General features: G+C 45.5%; 1 protein-coding gene across 1 annotated transcript in view; it reads right to left on the bottom strand.

The window, feature by feature from the left end:
• Positions 1-2,215: 2,215 nt before the first annotated feature.
• Positions 2,216-20,099, bottom strand: part of LOC131281344 (paired box pox-neuro protein) — a 40,509-nt gene continuing 22,625 nt past the window's right edge. The window contains 6 exon segments of the mRNA XM_058310673.1: positions 2,216-2,572; positions 2,638-3,503; positions 6,393-6,585; positions 8,433-8,469; positions 13,525-13,615; positions 13,753-13,893. Coding sequence (XP_058166656.1) covers positions 2,216-2,572; positions 2,638-3,503; positions 6,393-6,585; positions 8,433-8,469; positions 13,525-13,615; positions 13,753-13,893 — 1,685 coding nt within the window.

The following is a 20,099-nucleotide window of genomic DNA, read 5'->3' as shown; positions in this document are numbered from 1 at the left end:
CATCATATCTTGGCAAGACGTTTTTTGATCGATCAGGTTCTGCTCTACATTGTTTATCTTGCTCTCTAGGCGCTGCAAAAGGACAACACTTTTCGTAATACTGTTTTCGAATTCACGCTTTGCAAGAAACTGCATCATCTCACCTTCATTGAACGTTCGATTTTATTTTCCATGTGAGCTGTGAACGTCTGCTCCACCTCTTGAAGTTTATCCTGTAGGTAGTCGAGTTTAGTCATAAGCAGTTCCATTTCGAATCCATTCATGGCCAATGTGGGCCGATCTGTCCAAATCACTGTAGAACATAACAGCACGAACCACAAGCAATGCATGACTTGGAAGAACTTTTCGACACTTGGGAGAAACAATCTACACGAAAGATCGAAGACGACTGAGGCTTGTTAAAGTACGTCCGCTTTTAAAAGGCGAGAAAGTACAGGAAGCATACGTGTGACTTGTGTTAGTGAAAGTGCTATCGTTATCGCGATATCCAACGCAAAAGTGAGAAAGATTGGATTCTTCGAGGTTACACTACAAGTTTATCTTTCTTCTTTTTATTAAACTGTGAAGGACAATTATGCTCGTCGTTCAGATATCAATCCCCAAATACTCGCATGGTTTTCGTTGCGTAAGAGGGGTTGGGCATGTTTGGAGTGAATTGCCAGACGCGGTTGTTAGACGTGCGACCATTTCATATTCGACTTCTAAACAAAATTATCTCCATAATTGGCGTCGACGCAGTCTTCCTATGAATTTTCTCAATCGTTGAAATCTAGGCAGTCTGTTCAATCCTCGGCGACCTCCGCGTCTTCGATGAAAACTGCAACCGAAAATAAATATTACAACTGCTTTAGGTGAACGATTTCCACTCCCAACAACCCACTTACCCTCCGTGAAATGCGTGTCGTTTTTCTCGTCCAGCTCTTGCATCGTTTCTCAGATTATGCAGAACGTTTAAATCGGTCAACCGTACAATCTGCGCGTCTTGCGATGGAACATCTAACGATGTTGCCCTTTCAACTCCTGAGACACCATTGGTGACGGCAATCAGCACTAACAACGAACAACTTAACACAAGCAACGTCATTTTAAAACTCAATGTCGCACACTTTGGAAGTATCCAAGAGAACGATTGTGCAGCATGAAGATCGTCTAGATTCTAAACCTAAGAAGGTATCATCACCGATTTTATATGACAGCTTCCAGTGAGCAGTGTCTAGTCTAGCGTCGGCCAACCTTAAGAAGTTCCAGTTTGTTGCCCTCAGGGTACAACATTTTATTTCGTATCATGTTGTCATGTGTGTCACATGTTGATTGATTTTGGGTCAGTACTACGAAATCATTTATAGGTCAGTGAACAGTTTCAATAGAAGCAGGGCATGGTGAGCTAGTAATGGAACACCTTGTTTTAGAACATCTACGTCAAAGGTTAAAGTATTTCAATGTAAAATCATTACAGTAGCATATATTAAAAACTTTCTATGTAAAATTACTCATCACACTTTAAACATCTATACTTGTTAAGAAATATGTGGTCTATAAATAAATAAATTTTATGAATAACTTTTTGGCACGTTTTTGATAAGGAACTAATTAAATAAATGATTTTCTTGAGACAAGTAAATATTTCGTATTTTTAAAACACACGTAAGTTTGTAGAAAGTTTAATAAAATTATAGCTTGTTGCATGCAGGACGTCAGTAAATTGTATGCGATATTTCACTCGCGTGCAACATAGCACACAACTCTGGTATAATTTTTCAAAAAAATCTGTTACTACACCGTTCATATTTGCTTGTATCGATTAACCAAAAATTATGAGTCCTAGACCAGTTGACCATAAAACCAATCCATTCGCGGCATTTCTCAACTGTAAAAAATAAAATCTTTTTCGTGCGCAAACGTTTTACGATTCATACATTAACTTTATTGCCTTGTTAAACGTGACTGCTAATGATACATTTCCTGGTGTGGTGGACTGCTTCCGGTATATCTTACAGATGCTGGTGTGTTATTTTAAAAATAAAATAAAAAACAACTAATACTTCCTAGGTGGTGAATAAATTATCTTAACGAACAACTGCTACAATTTTCCGTTTGTTGATTACTTTAACCAAACAGAACGTCCATCGGAAAACTTTCATCCGTTTTACCTAATGTATTTACACTGTCTCCGTCGCGTCGGTTAGAACCTTTTTTGAACCTACGTGGCGCTGAATTAATCACAAATTTCGATATTAATGCTATTTTCGCTATTGGTATCGATCAGCTTCGATCGAACGACCGCTGAGACGATGCCGGCCGATCCCTCAGTTTCCTCCCCGGCGGAATGAGGCGACACGGACGAACGACAGTCGGAAGCTTTACAGGGTGGGCCGGTGGGAGAAGGGCAGGACTTCGAGGGGGATACCGAAGGTGATGAGCGGTACTGGTACTTGTCATCGTCAAGCAACGAGGCCGCCTTTCCCGACGACACACACGTGATGGTAACGCCATCGATCTTCTGCTTCTTGCTGTCCGGTTTCTTCAGCAGCTCCTCGATGGAGTACGGGTTCCGTTTCTTCGAGATGGCGGTCTGGAAGGAAAGGCTCAGTAAGTAAGGACCTCGAGCGTAAATTGTGTGACCGTGGAGGGACTTACCCGAAGATCGTCGTGCGTATCGGACGAGTCGTCACTGTTGACGTCGGTAATCTGCACCGGAGAAGAGGAAGCGTTCGAAGCGGTCGTGTCGCTGCGAAGACTGGCATCGAGCTGCGTGGTGAAGTTTGCGCCGCTGCTACCGAAGGGATTGGCGTAGGTGAAATAACCGTGGGGGAAGGCCGCAGCCGCTGCTGCCGCTGCCGCCGCCGCCGCCATCGTTGCCGCCGACGACGGAGAGTCCGAAGAGCCTGGAGGTCCAACGGTTCCCCGGTTCGCAGCGTAGAACAAGCTCGTGTTCCAGATCCAGTGCTTCGGCAGGTACGGCATCTGTCCGCTGGGGGGAGCCGTGCTCGGAGGTAAGGTGGTGCCTGTCGGAGTCGACCGAGTGGACGACGAGGGTTCGCTCTTGGAGTCGACCGTGAGCTTGGGCGAGCTGAGGTCGGGAAGGCTGACGGCGGATGGCGCTGGCTTTGGGCCGAGGTGGTTCGAACCCTGCGGATGTGGAAGCGGGTGTTGAGGGTGGTGGGGATGGGCCGTATCAGAGACGGGCTTGGCGGTGGCGCCATCATGTTGGATGATGTTGACGGCTGCCGTTCGCTGGACCATCGGCACCGGGACGCCCGTTCCAGGAGCTCCTTGAGGCCCGTATGGTGAAGGGTGGTGTTGGTGGTGAAGATGGTGTTGGTGATGGGACAGCGATCCGGGGTGTTTGGCAGCGTGTTCCGGGGAGACGGCGGCCATACTGTAGCGGTACTGATTGAGCAACGCCTGATGCTGCTCGAGGGTTTGACTGTACAAGGGATGCGTCATCGATTTCGATGGCAAGTAGGCGCCCGACGAATGGGACGATTCTCTGAGCATTTGTTCTACGGAAAAGAGGAAATAAGGCAACATTGTAGACGTGTTCACTTTTCAAGCGTCATAATAGATGTCTTTATCATTTTATTTTATTTTTCCTTGGTTCCGTTTATGTTTGCTTCTATATTTCTTTTTAATGTTTGGGTCTTTATTTCATTTTGATTTTGAATTAAAAAGGTATACAGCTGGTATTAAAGATTCTTGAAGAACTTTTCGCTCACTTAAAGAACGTTCCTCATCAACTTATTAAACTTGAATTTGCTCTTTTTTTCGAAACTACCGATTGCAGTTCGACATTTTATTAAATTTTAATCGCTACACCTTTTTCATGATTAATAGAAAATAGTTAAAACAATTTTAAATGAACTGGAAACAAACGAAAAACCTTATCGTGAGATAATTTATCCGACTTTTTAAACTTATTTGATGATGCTACGCAGTTCTGTTCCAAAATACCACTCATCAATCTTTCTACGGAAAGTCTGACGTGTGCACTTTAGAAGTTGAATGAAAAACTGAAAACTCTTAATCCCCACCTTGCTAAACCATGGACCGGCTACCGGCTACCCTTTCATTGCAATTCGCCACCTTTAGCATAGTCTGAGCATTTGCATAAACGCATGATGAAAGCTGCGAGCGCACCGATTCCGCGCCCTCTTTTCGCACGTTCGCGCCCAACGGAAAATCGCGATTGAGCGTCTACGTGGCACAGCTGGTGCAAACGATCCTCGAAGTCCCTGGAAGCTTCCAAAAGGACTGCAAGAATTGGCAAGACACAACCCTTAAATAACCCGCCATCGTTCGTTGCGTCAGGCAGAAAAGGGTCAATTAGGTGGCCGACTTCCGAAAAACATTTTTCTTTCGCTGCTCACCCGAAAAATGAAAAACATGTTATGGGACGGACCCGCAATTCGTCTTACCCGGCCCAACGGAAGAGAACTGGCCGAAGACGAACACACGGGTAGTGATTAAGTGCGCTAATAAAGTGCCCCAATCTGCCGCCGGACGAACGATCGGACGACACGAGCCCGGCCAAACTGAGTGATTGTCTGTCAAAAAAGGCTCTCATTACCGGCGCATATCGCAGTGCAATTATCAAATTGCATCCAGCGAAGCCACCGACGGTGGAGAACGTCTGGTGCGACTTCGCCCGGGAAAGATTGCAACGCAAGCGACGAACCCTAACGACGCAAGGATCCCCCGAAAAGAGGGGGAAAATTAGGGAAAAGTGTGCTCATTGAATGATTACATCGCGCACTTACGTACGTGATCATTATCGTCTGGATGCGCGTGCCCCAAAACTCTCCCCCCTTCATCCTCCCCCGGGGCATCCAGGACGCACGCCTTCGCTCCGTCTTACCGGACGATCTTGGCGCACGCTTTCGCTTGCGGCCATCATGCAGCGCAAGTGTAGCAAAAGTACTCGCTCAATTGCACCAAGAGAAACCTCGAAGGAAGGCGAACAATTGCTTGCGGGGCGTGTGCCGAGCATAAGGACACCTTTTTCCCGCGCCTCGACGTGGAAAGCTTGATCATGATGATCAGCCAAATGATGATGTCTGTGTTAATGGGTCGAAAGGCTCGGTGTGTTTGGTCAGCTGCTTCTTTTGCCCCAGACAAACTCCTCCTGCGAAAATGTCCCACGCTCCCGCTTTGTTTTCCTTACCTTCCCTCCCAACTTGCAGCGGCGCGTGTTAAATTATGCAAATTTAATTAACCCCACCCGAAAGGGCAGGCCCACCGACACACGCACATCGTAATGAGAGTCTTAATGTCAACAAATTTGTCATCCGTGCGAGCTTCGTGTACGCACGCCATACCGCTGTCCTTCGGGCGCTCAACGACTTTACTCCTCTTTTTCTCACAGGCCCTCAAACTTGCCAGGTGCAAGGCGAGAATTTTCCATTTCCTTTTAGGCCGACTCGCTCGGAGAAAGGAAAAGTATGTGCAACGGGTGCTGATTATGTTGTTTCAACGGTTGCATCCTGCGAGTTGCGGGATCCGATGCAGAGTTAAGATAACGGGGTAATGGGCAAATTAAGTGATGAGTTTCACACACTCGACAAAGTTGAAGCTGCCAAAGTGAATAACGATCGACTCGTGTGCGAGCGAGCTGTCGTCGTCGATCAATCAGGACTACTTTCACATAACCACACAAGGTGATTGGAATGGAGGTGGACGCTTCCTGGGAAAGGTAGGCACCTGTATCGTGATTTAAAATGCACGGAAGAGTAAACATAATTCGTCTAAACATCAAAAAGAAAGACATATTCGTAAGCTTATTCCAAACAGTGAAAAACTTACACAAGTACCATTGGAAAGGAAAATTTGAATGCTAAAGAAGAAAACAAAAAAGGGTTCATGCTAAGCACAGCAAAAATATCACATCAATAATATATAATCCAGTCCTTTAATACAAAATCTTTGTTTGTTTGCTTTGTCAGCAAATAAACTAAATGAACCTATAGTAGTATTATTATATTGTCTGTTGAATTCACCAAATTAAAGACATGAAAGAATTAAACAAAAACTATACAATATTCGTTATTTATTTTCACCTATTGACATCTGTTATTAATTCCTAAATTATCATTGGAAACGTCTTCGAATATCGTCATGCTTTCTTGTGCATACATTTTCCTAGTATCTGAAACGGAATTTATTGCTTACATCATAAGTATCCACAAACGACGGTAATGGCCATAAAAATTTACATTATAACAACAGCTGCCATTATTGGCGCTAAAGATTTGCTCATTAGCCCATCGCTCAAGATTGACAACTTTGTAACATCGGTGTTCGGAACAGATTGGACGGTTAACACCTTTCCACAGGTGTTCACACAATTATGCAAACCATAAATCACCGGTCCATCCTTCGCCCCCGACTCGACTTACCGTTCGACGTCATGTCGTCCGTCCACATGCCGCCATTCCGCAGTATCCGGTTGACGGAGCTGACCGAGGGTATCGTGTTCGGGTCGCATATCCGCTGGGAAAGCAGCTGATCGCGGATCTCCCAGGCGAACATGCCGGGGTTTTCCTGCTTGAAGCGTAGAATTTTCTTCACCACCGTCGGTGTTGCCACTTGCTGCGGGAGAGAGAGAGAGAGAGACGGGTTGGGTAAAAGTTTAATAAAAAACGAAAGAAAAGGTGAGTAGAAAATTGTTACATGCACCGAGGCGATAATGAACCTCACACGAAACCCTCACTTCCCGTTCGCGTTGCATTGCCGTTGAATGGTCATTTATTATATTGCCACCATAAATTTGCGCTCTTTCAGCGGCTTATCAGCGAAACCCCAATGCTCTCGGCTCCTTATCCCCCTCGTGGGTCACACTTGGCACTCCATTATGTAAATCATAAGCATGTCGCAAGCATATCGCGCTGACCGCGAAATTGCACCAATAAATCGTGTTTTGTCGCGTTGATAGCTTGCCGTGGCGTTACCCACGGGGCCCAAAGACGAAGCCCACGGTGGCAATTTGTTCAACCCGGCGCACCGACCCAGGGCAGAGAGCATCAATCATCGGTTTCAATTATAAATCTACAGCGAAAAAACAAAACACGTGACCGAACGGATATTAAGTAGCCGTGCAAGAAAAATCCATCAAAAACTTACTCCCGTAAAACCGGTGTTACGCTGGCGTGGAATTTACGGTCTCAATCGAGCGGTGCCGTTAGAGTCCTGCGACATCGGCCGAACCGGACGTTATAAATCGCTCCGTTTTTTTTTACGAGATTGGCAAACGGCGAAGCGAGCCGACTTTATGGTCGGGAAAATTGGAACAAGCCGAACGGGACGAAGTATGTTCCAGTACGCCAATCATTGTGACCTCTGCCATAAACTAGCGTACCTTTTCCACTTAAAGCGTTATCACAATCAACCTTCAACTATTCTTAGTCGTGCTCGCCCTTAAAATAGAACCCTCGGCTTCGAGTGCTGGTCGATCACAAACTGCTGAAATCAATCCGATTGCAGTAAGGAATTAATTTCCACAATACAAAGGATTTTAGATGGAACCGACATTCCTGCTTTCCCACTATCAGGTCCATTGCACTGACCAGGTTATTTAACCGTTTACTTCTTACTTCCAATTCCAATTCCAAACGCTCCGGAACCGACTCCGGAACCAAGCTTTTAAGTCTTATCAAAACCCCTTAAACTTTATCTCAATCTCCACTCGAAAGCGTCAAATGGTAAACAGTTTTTGACGGTTTTGAACTGAAATAAATTCACAAGGGGTGCAGCTGAGCTATTGCTGAGGGTTAATGGTAATCGGTTCCTGAGGTCCTTCTAGGAATAATTAACTATGCCACATTTTAACCTTTGTCGACGTCAAAGAGAGAAAATAGTGATCTTAAGGTTTTTCTTATCATTGTGTCATAAACACAAGGTATTTTTTGGTTAGAACTGATAATTGCAGATAACAAGCTATGAAGTGAGCTGAATAATACTGTGAAAGTTAAAATTGCAACTGTTTATTGGTGAGTGATAAGTATAAAAAAATATTAAAACACATTATTGCCTTTATACAGAGCACATGATTTAAATGATTGATCCTTCGATGAATCATTGTACAAAAACTGGACAAACCAGAATAGACATAAATAAAAGTGATTGTTCTATGTATGACCCAAGACAAGACCCAATGGGCAAATAAAAATGGTGAAACTAGTAACTTTTAGTACATTCCTGATTCGAACAACTTTATTGCCCTTTGTGTAATTGGAAAAAAGAACAAACACTAAAATGGATGTAGCACCAGAAGGTTTTATTCGCTTTGCAAACCGTAAATAGTGTGGGATTCAAGTCAACGCATTCTCCACCGCGAAGCTTCGGTGCGGCGTATGTAAATTGAAAGTACAAATTATTTTAATTGTAACCTTATTGTTTCACCGTGGGGCCACAATTGGAAAGGGTCGGTTCGGTTCCGCCCGGGCCAGCCGTTCCTTTTTTTATTGCATCCGTGCCCTTGCCAATGGTTGCCAATCACCTGTTCGGTCCGGAATGGGCCGGGAATGCCGAATGTCGTCGTCCCGGGCAGTGCATCGCCATCGATCCGCCATCGATCAGGGTCAGGCAGTCCCGCAAGGCGCACAAATCGCCGCCGGGTTCATGGCGATGCCCCGAGGGTTGCGACGTTGCGCGAGCTGGGTGTCATAAAACTGAAATAATTACAGCCCATTTCGAGACTCTGCTCTGCTGTTTACAAGCGCGTTTTGTAACGTTCTTCATAAACCGTCCGATACCACCTACCCTCTCCCGTACGCCCCCGTACACCTCACCGACCGATGTACAGATTTGTCGGAAAATAGTGGAAATTGTTTTATTATAAGCATTACCAGCCAGGCTCCGGGCACCATTATGATACGGAATGTCCCTGCACGGCGACGAACCGCGCCACGGAGCGACTATGAATATTTTACAAGATTATTAACACCTTCCCATCAGACGTTTGGCGTGAGATTCGGGCAGCTGATCGGTCGGTTGCAAATGCCTGACGCTATGGTCAGCGCACACACCGCGATCATTATATTGCATGGCATCGGGTCGCTCCGATCGGCTGCAGATAGTATATCATTTGTTATGGGCCGGCCATAATAATCGCGCCCAACGATGGTAAAGATTCGATCCAAATCGTACACCGTTTTGTTTTCCCAATCATTTCGAGCAGGGCCCGGGTAGCAATCAGTGCTCGGAATGGCATCGAACCACGACAATGTCTGGCAGAAGCGATAGGAATATATTAGCGAATGCGATCATTGGCATGGTGGCGTTTTGGTGTGAAGAACTCGTTATCGTTCTGGTACAAAGTATAGTGCTTGACTGACTCGAGCGCTGCCACCGAACAATCAACACATAACATTGCAGTTACTGTTGGGCTGAAGCATCATTACAGAAGATTCAAGAGACAAACATCAAGATTGGTAGAAATTCCATAGAATAAATTAAAATGAACAATCGTTATAAGATTGACGCCGTCCAACTTGATTTGGTTGCTAAATACCAATCATTACCTAAACCAGATTAAATTGAATATTGAAACTGCAATGCACAACAAAGATATTGATATAATAGACTCGAAATACGAACAGTTAAGGATCTGTTTTAAAGATTTCCTGGAGAACACTAAAGAAATAAAACAGAAATAAAACTAAAAAGTTATTGTTGGTGTGAGGAAAAGCAACAAAAATAATTTATATCAATAACATAAAGTTAATAATAATAAAATATTGACTTAAATACTGACTAAAAAAGAAAAAAAAACTGACTTTTCAATAACACTTCAAACGAATGTAAAAGAAATTAAATGGGGAAGGAATAAATGAAAATAACGAATGAATGAAAACGGTTCTGTACATATGCTACATAGTTCGAAGAAAGCGTGTCCTCTTGAGAAACGAACTGCTGCAGGAAACGCGACTAAAGGCAACCGGTAAATAAATAAGCCCCTATCTAAAAAGAAAGTTCAACCTAAAGCACACCAGAAAAGGCTCACCAGGGAATAAGAAGCAAGATGCATGACGGACGTCCTGCCGACGGCGAACTCCGGGAGAAAAAAGGAGGAGTTATGCTCGCGCGACGCCGCAGTTGCTTGGAAGAAGAAACCGCGAATCGAACGAACTCCGTCCGTGATGCTGCCGACGTTTGTGTCACTGCGGTTGTCTCTTTCTCTGGCCGGATTCGGTGGGAAAAAAAGTGTCTTCCATTCGCCCAAAGGGAGCCCTGGGTGAAATGGAACATGTGAACATTATGCTGGCGTGGCTCGAAACGGGCGAAACCGGCCATAAATCATACGACAACCTGGGCCGCAAACACAACCGTACGATACGATCGGAACCTCCTGTGCTGATGGAGTGGAGTGGAGCTACCGTGTGGTCGCAGGCCGTGTTGGAGGCCGGGAACGATTTAGTAAATTTAAATTGAATTTTATGAGTGACGCTTATCTGGCCGGAATCACCTCCGAAAGGAAAACTGATGCCCTGCGGGCCGTGATCGCCTTTTTCCTGCACCGTTTGGCCCAAAACGCCTTTTTGTTCGCGAGTGTTGTTCCGTTTTACGTTGAGGTTTTTTTTTAACTTATGTTTTTCTTTTTCCCCGTACGCGACGATGGTGTGAACATGACAGCGTTCGACCACCGGCGTCGCATCAGCATCGCCACCAGGGACGAAAGACATCGCCGAGAACACGCATGATGCCGCATCTAACGGCGGCCGGGAGCCAAAGGACCATAGCATTAGCATAAATTAATGTGCACCTTCTCGCTGCACAGCTGCATCCTATCGCTTTGATTTTGATCGTCTCAGCACGACAGCATGTTGAACGTGTTAAACCGCGCGAAAAACTGGCCCCGAACCAGCACGAACAACCGTTCATTACCGTTTAATTATTTCACTCTTGCGCCGTTCCGATCGATACGAGAAAAGCCCTTTTTTAAGCCCAAACGGAACGGGCCGGGTTGCCGGAAAGCGAAGTAGCCGGGCTTCCAAAAATGAACGATTACTTTTCCGGTGATTGATAATTACTGCATGGTTTCGATCGGTTCGGGTGGCGTGGCGTTTTTCGTACGTATTTTTTCCCTCCCGAAAACATGTTGCATTTCCCACGTTCGTACGCGATGATAACCAAGGTCGGGTGATAAGGACCTCCGCTATCAGCTTGACATTCGCGTGTGGTTACACAAATCACTTCATTAGAACTATCGTTCTGCAGGTGGATAGATTGTAATTTTACTCAATTGTATTTTCATATTTATTTCATACAAAAATACTTAGATGTATTGAAAAACTCAACAATATTATCTTATATTTTCATTTTGTTACAACAATTTTCAGGATACGTTTCAAGAATAATGTTCATGAATAACCATTTGAGATGCTTTATCAATTTCGTTTAATTCTTTGTATTGTGCTCATTATCACTTAGATACTTATGACTGTTTAAGTTAGTCCTTCATTTTCCACTCGCTTTTCAATTCACCCACATCTAAAGTGATAATGTAACGCACTCACACCGAGGGTGTTTGGTCATATTCCCGACCCGGGAACGACCGCAAGTGTGTCCCCGCGTTCGGTAACGTAGTGAATTATTTTCGTATATTTAGTCTAATGTCAACATTATTACCCCAATCATCAATCAACCGTTCCAACGTAGGAGGGCCTAGAAGTAAATCCATAACTGGAACATCCCACCGTGCGCCTAACGACGGGGGATCTTTCCAACCAGGTGAACTAACGGTGTCATTGCTGAACGCCAGGGAATCATATCATGGTGCAAAGCAAACATGGCACTAATACGGTGATAATGTTCGATAAGTGGCTACTGTTTCCGGTAGCAGCGTTTCAGCAACATGTTTAAAGGCGCATCGAACACATTTGTCATGCGTATGTTTTTCGAGAAAATCATAACTATTCAAACAAATCCATTTCGAAGCATTGATTGCCATACAAACAATTCGTTTCGAGGGGAAAACCCCTTTTATTTTTGTTCTCTTTTAGAAACGGCTTATCAAATTACTATTTTTATATTCTTAGTTTTATGTTTTAAGTTCGTAAAATCAGTCTCTGTTACATACCGAAAGATCGCGTGCTCTTGCTGGGTCCACAGATGATCGAAAAGGACTACAAACGACCCGGACATTCTATAAATAAGGATAAACAGGCCTTAATTTTTCAACAACTCATATGAAGGGGAAATAATTCATGCAATAATTGCCTCAGTTTGGACCAAACACTATAACATGCATCCGACACAGCTGTAAGCAGCAGTTGAGCTCCGAAATTAAACAATAATAGCTATCGTAAAGCTTACGCACATTAGAATGATAGAGAATAAAAAGTAATGGAGTGTAATTACTCCTCGTAAGAAAACGATCATCTCATCCGATCCTCATAAATAGACGATGAACAACGCATATTTCAACGCATCCACTTCCTGTGCCGCATCGAGGGTGTCCTCGACGAGCGTTCCACTCAACAACCAGCAAAAGTATCCGTAAAAGGATCTTGATAGAAAATTGCCCACGATCCCGACGAGCCTAATAGAGATCCTTCCAACGGGTCACCGGTGACACTTCAACCCTGTGTCTAAAACATTGCCTCTTTGTGCCATTAGTTTTCTTTACCACCAGCGAGCAATAATTTCCCAACCCACCATGTTTCCTCGGGCAGAAGCGAACGAAATATGACAGTGACATATTGGTTCACATTATAAATAATTATTCTCTATCGCGGCTGGCGGCGTTCGCCGGTCACTATCTACCCTTTCCGATCGGGGCTTTCAATTTGGGGCCCATAACTTTTTGCTGTTCCACATTTATAGTGTCGTTTTCCCACCACCGTCCGACCGGAGTCCTGGAAGGGCCGAAAAAGAAAAAGCGTCCTCTGCACGGGTCACGCGAAAAAACCCCGCCGCGTCTCGTTGTAACAAACGGGCCTAAAACGGGCCAGCCGAAGGATGGAGGAGTTGAATTGTTTACGACACGCAATTAGTCCTTTCCTGAGCTTCGTTCCCTGACCCCTGGCATCCATTCCGTCCACCGTGGGGTTAAAGTGTTTTTTTTCTGTTTCGCAGTTTGTAACGCGCACCGGAAGGATGGCTGGAAAGGAATCCATTTTGTTTGATCCTTCCCCCAAACGGTTCGAGAGGCGCCGCCAAGAATGTCCACCCCATTCGGGGAAGGGTTTGGGTTTGTGTGTCCTTTTACAACCCCGTGGTTGGACGGTTGGCTTCCAATACCGTGCCCTCGGGGCATTTTTCCTTCACAGTTCATTAATGGCGCACGGCGCGGGGCAACGGTCGTTTCGTTCTGTTACGAAACCAATCCAAGCTATCCGTAATATTCTTCTTTTTGCTCTCTTTCGGTTCGAAATGTGTCCGATATCGATTCCCGGTCGCGTTGCGGGAATAATTAAGATGGCGTACTTTCGATACCGATGCTCTTAAATCTCCCAAGAACCTTACGGGGGCCACTGCTTCCATTTCGATCCCTTCACACAGCGAAGAAGCTTACGAACAAGAGGGTACCGATGTCTTACCTTGGTTTTGCTGCCACCGATCGAACCGGGCCGTATCGATCCGGTTTCGTAGAAGCGGGTCAGAATTTTCGATACACATCCTGCAGGAAATGGCGGCGGCGGGCGCGGAAATGGAACGGAAACGGAACGGTGCAACCCGGAATGGGGATGGTTAATCTATCGATTTAATTAAGTCCTCCCCCTCCCCGAGGAGCGGGGGCCTTCCCTAGCTACTTACCATGGGACACGAGAAGCTGGCGGGAAATGTCGCACGGTCGAACGCCCATCAGTGCCAGCTCGACGATTCGCCGTCGGACGATGTCCGGCAGGGGTCGACCGTTCACGAAGACTCCTCCCAGCTGGTTCACACCGGCTTGGCCTGGAAGGAATAAAATACGAGTTGAGATAACATTCGCGGCACACAACTATTTCTACAGATAGGATAATCCCTCAAGGCCTTAACCGCTTAAACGTACGTCAATCGATCGATTTTCCCTAAGGAATACTGCGCCTCGGATAATTCCGGTCCCGAATAGTATGGCCATTGCTTGACCGTAGCGGGAAATGCGCACGAAAAACGGGACCCGGCGGCGTATTTGGCACCAAACGTGCCGCAACGGAATGTTTTCGGTCTTTTCGTCTCGTCAGGTGAAGAAAATTGGCCTCCCAATTAAAACGCAATGCTTTCCCTGCAATGCCTGCGTTCAAGAAGTGTTACACACCACGAAATTGTGCAGAAAACTGTCCGGGAGACAACTTTGTGCCAATGAACATACTTTACCCTGGAGATATCCCGAAAGGTGAGTAAAAAAGAACCAAGAAGCGCGTAACGAGATCATTTTCCCACCATCTCACTTGCCAGAAAGTGGGTAGCGAAAAATAAGACCTATACAGTCCGGTTTGGAAGACCTTTTGTTGCGACGAGGAACAATTTTAAGCATCATCCGTGTCCCAACCGGGGCTCGTCATAAAAATATTACTGCGTTATGAAATGTTTCGGCGATGGAATTTTTCAAAGTTTTCCGCTCGTTGCCATTTCGTGGAAGCAAATTATGAAGAGGTGTATGGCAAAAGAATGTCACCCAGTAGAATCGCGAAACTCTTTGCTGTAGCAAACGGGAACTGGAAAAATTCCCGAATGAACATCTGACATGGCTCTCAAAAATATGTTCTCTTCGTAGAATATACTTGACTTTCTTATAAATATGTCCAACAAAGCATAAAGATTTTTATTACCTTATTTATTATTAGTAAAGTAAATTTGTTGATTCATTAAAATTCGTTACTGAAGAAAAGTTCTGTACAGTTCACAACCCCACGTTGTGAATCCATCAGCTCGCATCAACTTAATTATAGACTGCGCAATAATTAAAGTCATCCTTTGGCCACGTGCCCATCCCAGTCGTTCACCAGCACCAGGATAGAGCAAAAAGGAAACAAGAATAAGGGAAAGACAACAAGCAAAACACCCCGAGCAAAACAGAAAACCCCCAAAGCGCAACAGACACCTGCACAGGGCTAATGACAAAATTGCTAACCTCCCATCAAAGTGCATTTACTTCAATCAAACCGAAATTGGGTTAGAAATGGGCAAATGGGGTCGAACAAGGACAATGACGACACAGACGCTTCGTAGAGATCGTGGCTCATCAGTATTTTCGGTTTTCTTAATGCCACACTACTTTGACGGTTGCAGCCGCACTGACACATTAAGCAAAGACAACCAGATCCCGGCCAGGTGGAACTTGCAGGGTGTTCTTTTCACACCGTAAAGGAACGCAGGCAATGGGAAGGACAACATAGAGGGAACAACATTGTTCTTGTTGATGAACATTAAGAAGAGAAAAATGCATGAATCGAAGAGAAGTAGAAAGACTTTTCGTGGGTTAACAATAACATTTTAAATCGATGTATTTAATGCTTTTTCTCTCCCAAATGATCCGATCCACCGAAATAACAATTATGAACAATAAAACAAGAAAAGAAAAAGACCTTCAGAAAGTTGCTCTAAAATACATACAGAAAAGAGACAACTAAACAGAGTAATCGGAACCAAAAATCATCAAATTCGCGTTGGCACACGTCCAACAAGTTTAAAGCTATACCGACAAAATGTAATTTTTTTTCCCTCCACTTTTCCTTTCATTGACCAAAAACATGACTTAGAGCTTATTATCCCGACATACTTTCGAAAACCACTTTCGGGTGCGATTTTTCTCCTTCTATTGCATCGTGTTTACCTTCACTTATTCCATCGGCCACGCCCAGCTCCCGGTGCCGGCGATGGGCACGCGACTTCGTAATGAAATGTAATTGCATGTTCAAACACGTGCAATTGCTGCTACACGACGTCCATCCTTCCCGTCCAGGGTTGAATCTCGGGCAAAAGAAAATTGAAACTCTTGCAGGCCGAAATTGAACCGAAATTGGAACCAACGAAATACCTTCGCCAAGGAGTTTCTGCGTTTTATTCGTCCTTGCAGACGAAAAGGGTTCTTTTTCATTCCTCTCAGTTTGACGCACCGTATATAGGTTTCTGTGCCAAAGTGTCTCGTCGGGATGTGTCAGCAGGCTGCTGATATGAAAAGTATCTCTCTGATTACACCTGCGACTGGCGCATAATTTCCGACGGGGCCCGAAATGGGGCTTAGAACGTGAGTCCAACATTCCCGCCGGCCACATAATTACAAACCGAAGCGCGTTGTCAGGCAGCGATCGGCAGAAGCGACACGATCGGCAGCAACCGTCTCCACCCCGAAGCCACGTCCGGACGGCTAATGATAGGACCGATTCTCACTCGCCGCAGCCAGAATGGAAGTGTCGAAACGCTACAGCCGGTGGTCGGCCAGCATAAATCAAATATTGATACGACAAATGCTGGGGCACGACCGACCGTGCCCGACGGCATCCCGGCCTTCACGTTGCAATCGAAGGCTATTGATTAGAGCAGGCAATGTGAATAAGAACGGAAAAGTAGGCAGCGACTGTATTAGAACGTTAAATTTGGAAATTTTCTAACCGAACTTCTTCAGCTGTCGCTCGAAGGAGCAAACGGCGAATTGGATCGCGCGTGCAAAACGAGCAAATATCCTTCAGCGATTAGATTGCATTGCACTTAGTTGCATTTGAACGTTCGTGAGATGCAACCATGAACCGGCATGTTATGCAAATTCGAAATATTCGAAATGATATCGATTTCAAAAGGTTTAATCGCATAAATAGCATCCTTGCGAACGAAATATGCCGGCAAAAATGTACTTTATGTAAATTAGATACTCCTTTCCCGGGGTTTCCCGCTTACTTGAAAATATTTCCACTACAACTCCTTCAACCGAATCGATGCGAGTTGTCCGCATCCGTGAGTGACACGGATCGTATGAATTAAACATGATATAAACCATAACCATCGCGTACGTGCAAGTCCATCGGAAGCATAAAATCATACCGAGGTGCAAAGTGACGAAAAACATATCCACCGGGTCCCCGTCCCCAAAAGCAAGGCTTAAAAAACCGAAACCCATCGAAATGCATCCAGTTCAGTCCAACGGCGAGAAGTTTGTCCATCGAGCTCAAGAATGCGACACTGAAGGAGCGGGGTAGGGTAAGGGGAATCGTCTGTCGATGAAACGCTGATCGCGAAGCGTGATAAAAATTTAACCATCCCAACCCCGATGACAGCATCGATAATGAGCAAAGGAGTCCGGCCAACTGGAAGGAAACGGGAGCGATAAAAAACAATCCGCAACTGTGGTGCGCAATTCGCAACCGGATCGCAACGATCACCAACTGGGCGTTTAACGATCCGACCAGCTGCCCAATGCGATCGAGCGAGGGGATGCGGTTGAGATTTCAAAGATCACCTTCGCGTCCTAATCTATCGCCCATCGGGAAAGGGGGTTCTTCGCTTGCAAACATATCGTTCGATCGGCGATCGAATGATGCTCTCTTCCGAATGAGTACGGAAGGATCGAGACCGACTAAAATAACACATTTCTTGAGCCGAGTTGAAGGGAACGAGAAAAAAAAACGAAATGAAACAAAGCCTCAATCATATCGCGAGACGCCGTCACGAAGCGCAACAAAATACCGTCACATGGTGAAATATGTGGTGTGCGAATTGATTGATGGGATATAATTATGATGTCTTTCTTACGCCATCCCCATTTCACCCGGGCCCGCGTCCCGTTCCCGTCGACAGTTCCCTAGTTGGGAATGGCCATCGGTCGAGACGGAACGGAAACCGGGAAATATGTTTATGCTTTTTAATATTGTGCACATCGGCAGACGCCCGCGCTCCATTTTCCTCGTCCTCCCTGTTTGTTCGGTCCAGGAGTCGGAGAGGAGAGGGACGAAAAAACAATCGTCCACGACCGAAACCGGTGTGTCCAGGGTCTCGGGAGCGAAATACCGCACGGCCGCCTGATATGGCTTCATTACGGGACCCGTTGTTTGATCGGATCCGGGCCGGGCAGGAATGTGCGCGCCAGCCGCAGGTGCCCACCTTGGCTTGGCGGGGCTACGTGTGGCGACGAGCGGGGACACCGAACGCTATGCTCATTTAGGAAATAATTTTAAATACCAACAAAAAAAAATCGACCGACCAACAGGGCACCAGAGCGTCCAAACCGGCGCTGAATGAATGGTATGCGCGAACGGAGTGGAACGGAAACATGGCGATAGACCGGTCAATCTGTCGCGGTTACGGTGTTTGACGGGCCATGACTCGGACCGGGGGGATGGTTTTCCAGTTGGGCCCGAGTTTGGCGCATTTGGTTTTTCTTTCAGCGTCGCTTAAACACCATTTTATTTGGTGCGATTCCGGCGAATGGCCAAAAGGCTGGCCAAGCGATCGGGCAAAAGGGTGCATGCCGAGGGCATGAATGAGCTTGGGGCCCGATTCGGGCCGCCGTCTGGGGCCGGGAAGTTGCGGGCTCAAGTATGCCGAGAATGCACTTCGAAAGACTAAGCTGGCTGCGCAAGTGTATGCCCTATATTGATTGTGACACCAAACATGCCAAACAACGACATGCTGGCTCGAAGCTTCTCCGCTCGATTGATCGTTTTGAACTCCATTTATTTTTATCACTTGGAGTAAATACGACTAATTTTGTTCTGCTCCGATGTAAGGCAAGTAAAACCGACATTCTTATTTTCATTCATCTCTAAAGTAGAAACATTATCCAATTTCTTCTCATGTTTTGATAGGCTTATGTTTCGATTTGTATCCCACTCTAGAGGAAATTAGGATTTTAATCTTTACATTACATATTTAAATCTTTAATATAAAGTAAAGTTTTTTTATAGATTCCTGCTTGAATTTCCATTATTTTAAACATTGTTATGAATCACCACTAAGAACCTAAAAATTATCTAATTATATTAATTTTTATTCTTATCTTATGTTCGATATTATATTCATCGGAATGATTACGATATTATTAAGTTTAGAATCACATTGTGATCATTATTCATGGATATTTTCTCCATCATTTAATCTTTTTCCTCCATTTCTTCTCACTCCTTAACCCTTATTTCAGATATCTGCAAATTTAAAGCTGTCGGTTTCACTTGTTTTAAATTTGTACTTTAGATCAGGACCATAAATGGAATAATTGTAATACCGTTCGGGAGGCGGCCAGAATCGTGTGATACGTTACGCAAAAGTAAAATCAAAGCAAGGAGGGGTAGGGGAAAAAAAGGTGCGCCCGCATCAACTAGCCCCGTAATGAGACGGCGGCCCGGTCGTGATGAGCCACCGAGCAGTCCGATTAATTATTATGGTCATTTCAAGTGCTCGTCTGCTGCTGCAGCATGGCTTCGATGCTAATGGCCGATGGCCGAGAGATGTGAGTGCTTCTCGTAAAGCGCCACGCTGTACGGTCCAACCCCCGGACGGTCCTGGCCCAGTGGGGAAGCGACGGGTGGAAAAAGCGGTTTCGAGACGGCGCCGCCATCGGCCGGGGAGCCAGAGACCGGGAACGCCGGTTAGCTGAGTATCGTTGAAAATGGCAAGAAATTAAAATTCATCTCATATAAAACTCTCCGTTTACAGATGGGGGGATTGCGAGGCCAACTGCGGCCCTACGGTTGAGCCTACCGGTTGGCTACCGTTCCTTGCGATGGCCTTCCAGTCCTTACCCTCTTCCGCTAGTCTCTTCCCTCAATAAACACCCAACCTGAGCTCGTAAAAACAAAACCACGGCATCTTTCCACCGTTCGCCATCTTCACGTGGTGTGTCGGCGAAAAGATCGCTCGCAGATCGCGGTGGCACATAAACCTGATCCTCGGAACGTGTGTTTATACGGTTGCCGTTAACGTTCGGGGAGCCGTTTGTCATTTTTCCGAAACACTCCAACGCCAGCGTGGATGAGACAAAAAGCACGCCGGGAGATCGTGTCCGGCGAAAGCAACTTTTACGCTTGCCATTATAAACTGCTGACTGATGGGTACACGCCCGTCCGAAAGTAACAGCGGCGCGCGAGTAGCGAAATTAAATAAAACAAACAAACGGATTTTCAGCGTCCCGGTGAGTTGCCAAGTTTACGACGATCTTGCTACCCCGAATACATTTTGCATTGTGCTGC

Source organism: Anopheles ziemanni, chromosome 2, assembly GCF_943734765.1.
Source record: "Anopheles ziemanni chromosome 2, idAnoZiCoDA_A2_x.2, whole genome shotgun sequence".
Taxonomy (NCBI): Eukaryota; Metazoa; Arthropoda; class Insecta; order Diptera; family Culicidae; genus Anopheles; species Anopheles ziemanni.
The sequence above is the reverse complement of the archived record's forward strand: the minus strand, read 5'-3'. Positions and strand labels throughout refer to the sequence as shown.